This window comes from Ascaphus truei, chromosome 16, assembly GCF_040206685.1.
Source record: "Ascaphus truei isolate aAscTru1 chromosome 16, aAscTru1.hap1, whole genome shotgun sequence".
In the NCBI taxonomy this organism is placed as follows: domain Eukaryota; kingdom Metazoa; phylum Chordata; class Amphibia; order Anura; family Ascaphidae; genus Ascaphus; species Ascaphus truei.
Window position 1 is genome coordinate 33,277,808 of NC_134498.1, and position 11,354 is coordinate 33,289,161.

General features: G+C 53.0%; 1 protein-coding gene across 3 annotated transcripts in view; it reads left to right on the top strand.

The window, feature by feature from the left end:
• The first annotated feature begins 2,786 nt into the window (after nucleotides 1-2,786).
• CSTF2 (cleavage stimulation factor subunit 2) overlaps nucleotides 2,787-11,354 on the top strand; it is a 17,610-nt gene continuing 9,042 nt past the window's right edge. The window contains exons 1-11 of one of the 3 annotated variants that reach the window (XM_075573073.1): nucleotides 2,787-2,988; nucleotides 5,400-5,478; nucleotides 5,597-5,766; nucleotides 6,103-6,239; nucleotides 6,508-6,627; nucleotides 7,071-7,178; nucleotides 7,372-7,483; nucleotides 7,643-7,705; nucleotides 8,904-8,960; nucleotides 9,278-9,419; nucleotides 9,981-10,153. In XM_075573073.1, coding sequence (XP_075429188.1) covers nucleotides 2,931-2,988; nucleotides 5,400-5,478; nucleotides 5,597-5,766; nucleotides 6,103-6,239; nucleotides 6,508-6,627; nucleotides 7,071-7,178; nucleotides 7,372-7,483; nucleotides 7,643-7,705; nucleotides 8,904-8,960; nucleotides 9,278-9,419; nucleotides 9,981-10,153 — 1,219 coding nt within the window. In that variant the 5' untranslated portion in view covers nucleotides 2,787-2,930. Of the gene's footprint in view, nucleotides 2,989-5,399; nucleotides 5,479-5,596; nucleotides 5,767-6,102; nucleotides 6,240-6,507; nucleotides 6,628-7,070; nucleotides 7,179-7,371; nucleotides 7,484-7,642; nucleotides 7,706-8,899; nucleotides 8,961-9,277; nucleotides 9,420-9,980; nucleotides 10,154-11,354 lie in introns of all 3 variants that reach the window. The other 2 variants (XM_075573072.1, XM_075573074.1) reach the window with 2 other exon arrangements.

An 11,354-nucleotide genomic window follows, 5' to 3' on the forward strand; every position in this document is an offset into this window, starting at 1 on the left:
GGATTCCTGCTTTGTGATTTGTGATAGGGAGAGGGGGTGGCTCAGTGAGTAAAAGACACTGAGTGGCACTGAGAGTTTGAAATGGGAAGCCTGGTTCAATTCCCGGTGTTGGCTCCCTGTGACCTTGGGCAAGTCACTTTATCTCCCTGTGCCTCAGGCACCAAAAACATAGATTGTAAGCTCCACGGGGGAGGGACCTGTGTCTGCAAAATGTCTCTGTAAAGCGCTACGTATAACTAGCAGCGCTATAAAAAAACATGCTATTATTATTATTATTTGAAATATTAGTAACTTTTACTTCTCTCAGACTTCAAGACTTCCTTTGAATCTGTGCAAGTCCAGTGCACTAACATTTTTCGGGACGTTGGTATTGATTCAACCTATCACTGTCCTGGTGTTTTTTCATGTGGATACTGCAGGTTATGCTGCATACGCTCACAGGCTCACTTTAGCCTGATCTATAATTGTACTTTTTCACTTTATTTTATTTATAAAAATGTTTTACCAGGAAGTAATTCATTGAGAGTTACCTCTCGTTTTCAAGTATATCCTGAGCACAGAGTTTTATAAAAATACATGGTTAAAATTTAAAGAACTGGGTTAAACAGTAAATTCACAGACATTTCATGGACAGATAGAGTTGGAAAATTGGGTGCAGAGGATAAAGGGCTTGTGATTTCTGATTGAAATAGAGCAGCTTTAACATCACTAAACAGCAGCGAACGGCAGCAAACGGCTCACACCCTTTGGCTGCCCCAAAGGATGTCCGACTTTGGGGCAACGCAGATGTACACTGGGGTGGTTGATTTTCAATGCAGCTGTGAGCACTATTTGATTAATTTTTTGGGATATTGATATTTGCTATTAATCCAGATATGTGCAATATCTGTAGTGCGCTGCAACAATCTTACATTTTCCCCTCAAAAGAGCGAGACTGCTCCCCAATATGAGTGCCCTTCCAATGAGATTGTCCCTCCAATGTGAGAGTGCCCTTCCAGTGGGTGAGACTGTCCTCCAATGTGAGTGGATGCTCTGGGCCCGATCTGAGTAAGGGTATTAGAACACCGGCAGATAATCTCCAAATTGTCCCTAGTCTGTAGGACAGAGAGGTCAGAGGATCATGAGAGTGAGACAGTCTATTAATAAGCAAGACTGTCCCAAAGAAGTGAGACTGCCCTCCAATTAGTGAGACCATATTCCAAAGAGTGAGGCTGCCCTCAGTGAATGCCCTCCCAATATTGGTCACTGCCCTCAAAAAGAGCGAGACTGCCCAATGTGAGTGCCCTCTCAATAAATGAGATTGTCCCTCTAATATGAGTGAAATTGTCCTCCTAATGGATGAGACTGCCCTTCCCAATGGGTGTCTCTCTCTCCAAAGAATGACTGCCCTTCTAATAAGCGAGACTGTCCCTCCAATGCAAGTGCCTTCCAATGAGCAAGAATGCCCTCCAATGTGAGTAGATGCTCTGGGCACGATCTGAGTAAGCCAGGCAGAAAATCTCCAGGTTGTCCCCAGTCTGTAGGTCAGGGGACCACATGAATGAGACTGCCTTCCAATGAGTGAGACCATCCCCATTGAGTCGAGACTGCCCTTGGCGAGTTCCCACCCAATGAGTGAGACTGCCATCCCAAAGAGTCAGACTGCCCTGCAATATGTGTGTGCCTTCCAAAAACTGTCCCTAAATTAATGAGACTGTCCTTCAATGCGAGTGTCCTCCCAATGGGTGACTGTCCCAGAGTGAGAATACCCTCCCAAAGAGTGAGAATGCCCTCCCAAAGAGCGAGAATGCCCCCCCAAAGAGCGAGAATGCCCTCCCAAAGAGCGAGAATGCCCTCCCAAAGAGCGAGAATGCCCTCCCAAAGAGCGAGAATACCCTCCCAAAGAGTGAGAATGCCCTCCCAAAGAGTGAGAATGCCCTCCCAAAGAGCGAGAATGCCCAAAGAGTGAGAATGCCCTCCCAAAGAGCGAGAATGCCCTCCCAAAGAGCGAGAATGTCCTCCCAAAGAGTGAGAATGCCCTCCCAAAGAGCGAGAATGTCCTCCCAAAGAGTGAGAATGCCCTCCCAGTGTGAGAATGCCCTCCCAAAGAGCGAGAATACCCTCCCAAAGAGCGAGAATGCCCTCCCAAAGAGCGAGAATGCCCTCCCAAAGAGCGAGAATACCCTCCCAAAGAGCGAGAATGCCCTCCCAAAGAGCGAGAATGGTCTCCCAAAGAGCGAGAATGCCCTCCCAAAGAGCGAGAATGCCCTCCCAAAGAGCGAGAATACCCTCCCAAAGAGCGAGAATACCCTCCCAAAGAGCGAGAATACCCTCCCAAAGAGCGAGAATGGTCTCCCAAAGAGTGGCACTGCTCTCCCAAGGAGCGAGAATGCCCTCCCAAAGTGTTTGGCTGCCCTGCAATGTGCATGCCCTCCAAAGAGTGACACTGTCCTTAAATGAGTGAGACTGTCCCTCTAATCCAAGTACCGTCCTATGAGTGAGACTGACCCCCAATGTGAGTGCCCTTCCAATAAGTGAGTCTATCCCTCTTATGAGTAAGACTGCCCTCCAATGGGGCCCCCTCAGGGCAGGTTACATGACACACTTTCAGGCCGGGTCACAACCCCAGTCACTTCCCGGAACAGAGAACCACGCGTTGGAGATCAGAAACCCTCGAGGGGAAGAGATAAGGGAACGTACCAGACACCAAGGGGGAAAGTACATGAGAACGAACTTGAAATCACGTGTGGGAAGAGATATGGGAACGGACATCCGGGGGGGGGGGGGGAGGAAGGGGAATATACGAATTGACCGGACACCTGGCGAGGGGAAGGGATAAGCGAACGGACTAGAGCGCAGGTGAATTCAAAGCGGAGTCCGACCGGAAGTGGTCGCTGTTCCCGGGGGGGAAGGTTTCTCTGGTTAGACAGGAAGTGGCCGTGTGAGTTAGGATGGCTGGGCTATGTGTGCGGGACCCGGCGGTGGACAGATCCCTGCGCTCCGTGTTTGGTGAGAGACACCCCCCCCCCCCGGGTATCAGCAGTGTGTATTTGGGATGGGGGGTGGTTATGAGCAGGGAGTATCTGGGATGGAGGGTATGAGCAGGGAGTATCTGGGATGGAGGGTATGAGCAGGGAGTATCAGAGATGGGTGAGGGTATGAGCAGGGAGTATCTGGGATGAGGGGGTATGAGCATGGAGTATCTGAGATGGGTGAGGGTATGAGCAGGGAGTATCTGGGATGAGGGGGTATGAGCATGGAGTATCTGAGATGGGTGAGGGTATGAGCAGGGAGTATCTGGGATGGGTGAGGGTATGAGCAGGGAGTATCTGGGATGGGTGAGGGTATGAGCAGGGAGTATCTGGGATGGGTGAGGGTATGAGCAGGGAGTATCTGGGATGGAGGGTTATGAGCAGGGAGTATCTGAGATGAGGGGGTATGAGCAGGGAGTATCTGGGATGGGGGGGGTTATGAGCAGGGAGTATCTGGGATGAGGGGGTTATGAGCAGGGAGTATCTGGGATGAGGGGGTTATGAGCAGGGAGTATCTGGGATGAGGGGGTATGAGCAGGGAGTATCTGGGATGGAGGGTTATGAGCAGGGAGTATCTGGAATATGGGGGGTATTGCTCCAAAAAAAGGCCAGGGGAGCGTGTCTCGTAGTCATAAAAAATAAATGAAAACATCACATAGTACAGTAATGTTAAAATACAGTGATTTTGTGTGCGAGGCTCAAAAGTGACTACTCACGTGAAGGTAGCTAAAATCAAGCAGCCATCCAACTTAGGGGGTGGATGTACCCTGTGAATATGCAGCAGCCACCAACCTCCAAGGAAGAAAAGGAAAAAGACCATATAGTGTAGACGGTATTATATTCTGACAATAGGTATACAAATGAAGGCTTACACTCTGTATGATCAAGATAGGCGAAAAATGGATAGCGGGTAACAGGTATACAGTGAGTTGCGATCTCCTGGGTTCCTCGTTGTCCTCCGCTTCACCGGAACACTGTATCCACGCCGGGGCTCCCGTCACGTCACTTCCGGTGCGTAGAGAGAACCGCCGGGTCTGATGGTAGGAGTGGATTCTCGGTGTTCCTCCTCTTAGGTATTGCTGGACTGAAACACTCTACGCGTTTCGCCGTTGTATGCTTACGGCTTCGTCAGGAGTGTCAATTGGCTGCTAAATCCTACTTTAAATACCCTTAAGCCCTCCCCTATACTAACATCCTATTGGCTAATGAATACATCATTATAATTGTAAGTGAAGTGGGCAGGATAGAGTGGGCAGGTGTATCACACTTAGATTGCCCCTAAGACCTCCCTTGGTAGGATTTAGCAGCCAATTGACACTCCTGACGAAGCCGTAAGCATACAACGGCGAAACATGTAGAGTGTTTCAGTCCAGCAATACCTAAGAGGAGGAACACCGAGAATCCACTCCTACCATCAGACCCGGCGGTTCTCTCTACGCACCGGAAGTGACGTGACGGGAGCCCCGGCGTGGATACAGTGTTCCGGTGAAGCGGAGGACAACGAGGAACCCAGGAGATCGCAACTCCCTGTATACCTGTTACCCGCTATCCATTTTTCGCCTATCTTGATCATACAGAGTGTAAGCCTTCATTTGTATACATATTGTCAGAATATAATACCGTCTACACTATATGGTCTTTTTCCTTTTCTTCCTTGGAGGTTGGTGGCTGCTGCATATTCACAGGGTACATCAACCCCCTAAGTTGGATGGCTGCTTGATTTTTGCTACCTTCATGCGAGTAGTCATTTTTGAGCCTCGCACACAAAATCACTGTATTTTAACATTACTGTACTATGTGATGTTTCATTTATTTTTTATGACTACGAGACACGCTCCCCTGGCCTTTTTTGGAGAAACAGTTGATGCAAGACAAGTGGAACAGTCTTTATCCAAGGGTTGTAGTGTGTTTGCAGTCTCTTATTCACTTTATTCAATATAGTGCACTTTGTTATTTTAGGCACGATTATTTACATTTGTTTATATCACTTTTCATGAATTTACACATTATTAAGTGGTTATTTTATATATTTTTGGGGTTTGTTAGAGCGCTATCGAGCACTTTTTTATTCTATATGGGGGGTATTAGCAGGGTGCATCTGGGATGGAGGGGTTATGAGCAGGGAGGATCTGGGATGGGATATGAATAGGGAGTATATGGAGTGGGGTATGAGCAGGGAGCATCTGGAATATGGGGCTATAAGCAGGGAGCATCTGGGATTCGGGTTCTGCGCAGGGAGTATCTGTGATGAAGGGTTATGAGCAGGGAGTATCTGTGATGAAGGGTTATGAGCAGGGAGTATCTGGGATGAAGGGTTATGAGCAGGGAGTATCTGGGGGGGGTATCAGCAGAGCGTACGGGCACATTAACCCTTTACTCTTCTCTCAGTGGGGAACATTCCGTACGAGGCCACAGAGGAGCAACTGAAAGATATATTCTCCGAGGTGGGACCTGTGGTCAGTTTTAGGTGAGATCCTCCCTCTCCTCCCGAAATATGACAGACGGAGGGGAGCTATGGGACATGGTGTCTGTCCCTCCCCCCGAAGGGTGACAAGTGTCACCACCTCATGTCTCTGTCCCCCCAGGCTCGTGTATGACAGAGAGACGGGAAAGCCCAAAGGTTATGGGTTCTGTGAGTATCAGGACCAGGAGACGGCGCTCAGCGCCATGCGGAACCTTAACGGGCGGGAGTTCAGCGGGCGAGCCCTGCGAGTGGACAACGCGGCCAGCGAGAAGAACAAGGAGGAGCTCAAGAGTCAGTCTCTCACTTTTAAATATAATGGGGTGTGTAATGGGGTCTTAACCCCCGCTCTGGCAGCAGAGGGGTTGGTGGAGCTTCCAGCGGGTTTAACGGAACAGCAAAATGGTTAATGGGGCCCCCAACCTTTTTGGAAAGCAGCTGGAGGGTTTGACTGTGAAGATTGGGGGTGAGAACATTGAAGTAAAGGGGATTTCTGTAAGGACTGGGCTACAATGGAAGTAAATGGAATTTCTAACCAGCTGAATGTATGTGGGACCGGGGAGTTTAGTTCTTTGAAATAAGTTTTCAGTGTCCGTCTCTCGCTCTCTTCCCCCCCCCCCCCCCCGGCAGGTTTGGGAACGGGCGCTCCCATTATCGAGTCCCCGTTTGGTGATCCCGTTTCCCCTGAGGACGCCCCTGAATCTATCAGCCGCGCAGTGGCCAGTCTGCCCCCTGAGCAGATGTTTGAACTCATGAAACAGATGAAGGTGAGAAGAGGCCCACGGAGCCTTTATCCCTCCTGCCCCCCGGCGGAGCATCCGGCCTCCCCTACCCTGATCCTGCTATTCATGCCTCCCCCTGTACCGTGTCACTGCTGGTTTTCATGCTGCCATTTTTTAATCCCAGGTATAAAACTGCAGAACCAGGACTGTCTTTTGGCACCTGTCCCCCTGGATGAGCCGTAGTTTGTGGGGTTAGGGTGTGCCCCCTGTGTGTGCCGTCTGTATGATTAAAGTTTTCCTGCTTTGCCCTTAGCTGTGTGTGCAGAACAGCCCCCAGGAGGCTCGGAACATGCTGCTGCAGAACCCTCAGCTGGCGTACGCCCTGCTACAGGCGCAGGTAGTCATGAGGATCGTGGACCCCGAAATCGCTGTGGTGAGAACCTGTCACTGTGTCACCCTGCGGGGGAGGGGCAGACTCTATGTCACATAGCTCCCCTCTGTCTGTGTCACTGTGTCACCCTGCGGGGGAGGGGCAGACTCCATGTCACATAGCTCCCTTCTGTCTGTGTCACTGTGTCACCCTGCGGGGGAGGGGCAGACTCCATGTCACATAGCTCCCTTCTGTCTGTGTCACTGTGTCACCCTGCGGGGGAGGGGCAGACTCCATGTCACATAGCTCCCTTCTGTCTGTGTCACTGTGCATCCTGCGGGGGAGGGACAGACTCCATGTCACATAGCTCCCTTCTGTCTGTGTCACTGTGCATCCTGCGGGGGAGGGACAGACTCTGTGTCACATAGCTCCCCCCTGTCTCACGGTCACCCTGTGGCGGGGGGCAGACTCCATGTTTCTTGAATATATTTGCCTCCGATTTGCAGAAGATTCTGCACCGTCCCACCCTGCTGCCTCATCTCATGCCCGGGAACCCGCAGGGCGGACAGGGCCCCAACCAGCAGAATGCCCCAGGAGCCCAGTCACAGCCTGGGGTAAGTGCCTGTGTCCTGGGGTAGATGCACTATAATAATCAGTGTATAGATACTCTGCATCATTATACAGCGCTGCGTGTTCATTCAGTGTAGGGAGATACTCTGCATCATTATACAGCGGTTACCTGGCTGAGCGCTCTCTCTTTGACAGATCACGTGTTGAGGTGTTATCCCTTCTCTGTCCTGTTTTCAGAGCGCACTGCATGTGAACGGAGCCCCCCCAATGCTGCAGTCGCTCTCCATGCAGGGAGGGGGCCCAGCACCAGCACCTATGGGGAACCCCGGCCCAGGGCCCCACATACTAGGTGAGTGACGCTATTACCTTTCATAGGTATCCTATGAGATTCCCTCTTATCCCATTGTAGGGAGGAGTCACTGACCCTATTAAATGATGGGGATCCCCCGTGAGGCGCCCTCTTATCCCATCGTAGGGAAGGTCCTAATCCCCTTCTCCTCCCCCATAGGAGCACTGCAGCCTCAACTTGGGATCCCACCCGGAGGCCCTCTTCCTATGGACCGAGCCCAAGGTATAAACCTATTTAGAAAGGTAATGTGTCTGTCCCTCACTGATGACATCATCAGCCCGCAAAGTGGGTGGAGCCAGAAGCTCCCAGACGCAGACACTTCGGCGGTTGTGTTTCCTTCTTACCCATCTGCTGCTGTATTAAGGGTTCCATTATATCGGTTGAGACACAGATCCTGTAAACATCTGGAGGCCGCCTCCTACAAACGGAGGCACAGACCCTACAGAAGTCCCATTGGATAAATAGGATGTAAGATGGAGGCTCTGTCCTATAAACGGAGACACAGACCCTACAAAAGGAAGGAGCGTGGACACTGGGACTTGAACCCGTTAACGCTCTTACCACTTCGCTTCCGCCATTTTAAATGTTCCCGGAAGCCTTGGTGAAGGTCAGCCTGCATTATGTTGGCCGTTGTGAAGGTGGCATCAGTAGGTCTGGTGGTTAAGTGGCATTAGATCGCCGGGCAGTGCCAGCCTCTCCCTGTGCCATGTATACCCGCTGATCCCTTTCCTCACACTGACAGCCATACCCCGGACAACGCTGAGACCTCCACCCCTCTGTTTGGGGCCTCCAGATTCTCTCCCCGGGGTATCTTCCACGTCTGCCACTGCTTCTCCCGTCCGTGGCTCGTCTACCCCATGTTGGATCTTGGGTTTGCTTATTCCCTGTATGTGTTTAATTCCCACTAATAAAAGCCGGACAGGAAGGTACCGTGATGGGGCCGGCACATTGGTGGGGTCACTTCTGGTCAGGACGTTCTAGGTGTCGGACATTGATGTCCTGTCCCATAACGTTGCGCTCACCCTATATATGAGCGGGATGCAACGGAACGAAGTGATCCAGCAGCAGAGATCTTTCTGGGGATACCTCACTGTTCAAGAAAGGGAGACTTCCTATTAACACCCTACTTCTGTCACCCCCCCCCCCCCTGGTTCTGTCCCCAAAGGGTCACAGAGGGACAAATGACATCACAGGAGGTGACGGTTCTTCTCCCTCTTGGTGGGAAAGGGTTAATGGCATCTATCTGTATATTATGTGCTGCAATGTAGGTCTGTGTCCAGCAGAGGCAGCTGCAGGCTATATACAGAGGCTTACAGCTACAATACAGGGAGAAGAGCTGACAATCTAATATAAAATGGGTTCCGATGCGTGCTGTACATGACTAATTTCTCTCTCTTTCTCTCCACGCTGCCTATCGGAGGGAGCCTGCACTCTCCCGCGGCCCCCCCTGGACTGACTCTCATAGAGAGAGTAACAGGTACCTGCTCTGCATGCTGAAAGCGCTCAGCAGTTCAACACCTATACAGCCCTGTTACATTAACAGAAATATACGATGGAGGCTCCGGCTTATAAATTGAGAGACAGATCCCACAAAAGTCCTATTGGGGAAACCGAATATACAGCTGGGGCTCCGTCCTATAAGGCGTTATAAATGGGATATTCAATGGAGGCTCCATCCTATAAACTGACACACAGACCCTATAAAAGCCCCTTTAACAAACAGTAGCTTGAGGTCCTTGGGACGCCCTGAGGGATTTACCCGGTAACCCAGGCTGTCTCTCGCTCCCCTTGCAGTGCCCGCCCCTGACCCCCGTGCCCCCGTTCAGCGCGGCCCCCCGGCCTCCAGCATCCCGCCTCGCGGCCTGCTGGGAGATGGTCCCAACGACCCCCGTGGAGGGACACTGATCACAGTGACAGGCGATGAGCAGCCCCCCAGGTAAGAGGGGGGCAGGGCCCCCTCTAAAACGCCCCACTCCAGCCCCCCTAACCCCCTCCCAATATTGCTTGTTACCACGTCCGGAATACGTGTTCTTCTATGGCACCGACAGTGTTGATAGCGCTGTACGTACAGTTCCTGCTCTGCCGAGCTTACACTCTAATTTAGGTGCCAGACGCGCAGGAAGATAATGGGGTTTACCCAAAGTCACATGGGGAGAGAGAACACGGGGATTGAACCCACGTTTACCCATTTCAAAGGCTGTGGCCATATTGTCTTTACAGAACGTGTCTGTTTAAGCACTCGTTAGGGTCTCGTTAAGGGATCTGGGAAGTTTCAATATCTTTATTATATAATATTATACTGAAGGCTCCGTCCTATAAACTCTGAGACACCCTATAAACTCAGACACCCTATTAACTGAGACACCCCCTATTAACAAATTCCTATTGTTTAAATGGAATATATGATGGGAGGCGCCGTCCTATAAACTGAGACCCTATAAAGTATTGCGCTCTCCCCCCTCTCTCCCTCTCTTTCTCTTTCGCTCCCCCCCTTCAGCCGTGGTTACATGGCTCCCCCCATGCAGGGTGGGCCGCCGTTACACTACGAGCGAGGCCCAGACCCTCATGAGATAAGAGGGGGTCCGATGGGGGACTCGCCCCATGCCATGATGGGAGAGGCGAGAGGGGCTCCAATTATGGACCCGCGGGGGCCTCCCCTGGACGGACGAGGTGAGGAGGTCTCAGCTCAAATACTGATCTCCCCCCTGGCTGTCAGACTGAGGAGAGGTGGAAGCTGGCACTGCCGCCGTGTGAGGTGGAGGCTGGCACTGCCGCCATGTGAGGTGGAGGCTGGCACTGCCGCCGTGTGAGGTGGAGACTGGCACTGCCGCTATGTGAAGCGGAGGCTGGCACTGCCGCCGTGTGAGACGGGGGCTGGCACTGCCACCGTGTGTGAGGCGGGCTGGCACTGCCGCCGTGTGTGAGGCGGGGGCTGGCACTGCCGTCGTGTGCGCGAGGGGGGGGGGGGGGGCTGACACTGCTGCCGTGTGCGCGAGAGGCTGGCACTGCCGCCGTGTGTGCGAAGGGGAGGCTGGCACTGCTGCTGAGTGTGAGGGGGTACAGACTGACACTACCGCTGTGCGTGAGAGGCTGGGGTGGGGGTGGGTGTGTGGCTGGCACTGCCGCTGTGTGTGAGGACAGGCTGGCACTGCCGCAGTGTGTGAGGCGTTTGCGTGTCTGGCACTGCCGCGTGAGGGGGGGCTGGCACTGCAACTGTGTAGGACAGGCTGGCACTGCCGCCGTGCGTGAGAGGCCGGCGCTGGGGTGTGCTCTTGGCTAGCACTGCCGCTGTGTGTGTCAATGGGGGGAGGGGTAGGCTGGCACTGCTTCCGTGTGTGAGGGGGAGGCTGGCACTGCCGCTGTGTGAGGGGGAGGCTGGCACTGCCGCTGTGTGAGGGGGAGGCTGGCACTGCCACTGTGTGAGTGGTGCTGCTATGTGGGAGGCTGGCACTGCCGCTGTGTGAGTGGTGCTGCTATGTGTGAGGGGGAGGCTGGCACTGCCGCTGTGTGAGTGGTGCTGCTATGTGTGAGGGGGAGGGTGGCACTGCCGCTGTGTGAGTGGTGCTGCTATGTGTGAGGGGGGGGGGCTGGCACTGCCGCTGTGTGAGTGGTGCTGCTATGTTTGAGGGGGAGGCTGGCACTGCCGCTGTGTGAGTGGTGCTGCTATGTGCGAGGGGGAGGCTGGCACTGCCGCTGTGTGAGTGGTGCTGCTATGTGCGAGGGGGAGGCTGGCACTGCCGCTGTGTGAGTGGTGCTGCTATGTGCGAGGGGGAGGCTGGCACTGCCGCTGTGTGAGTGGTGCTGCTATGTGTGAGGGGGAGGCTGGCACTGCCGCTGTGTGAGGGGGGGGGGGCTGGCACTGCCGCTGTGT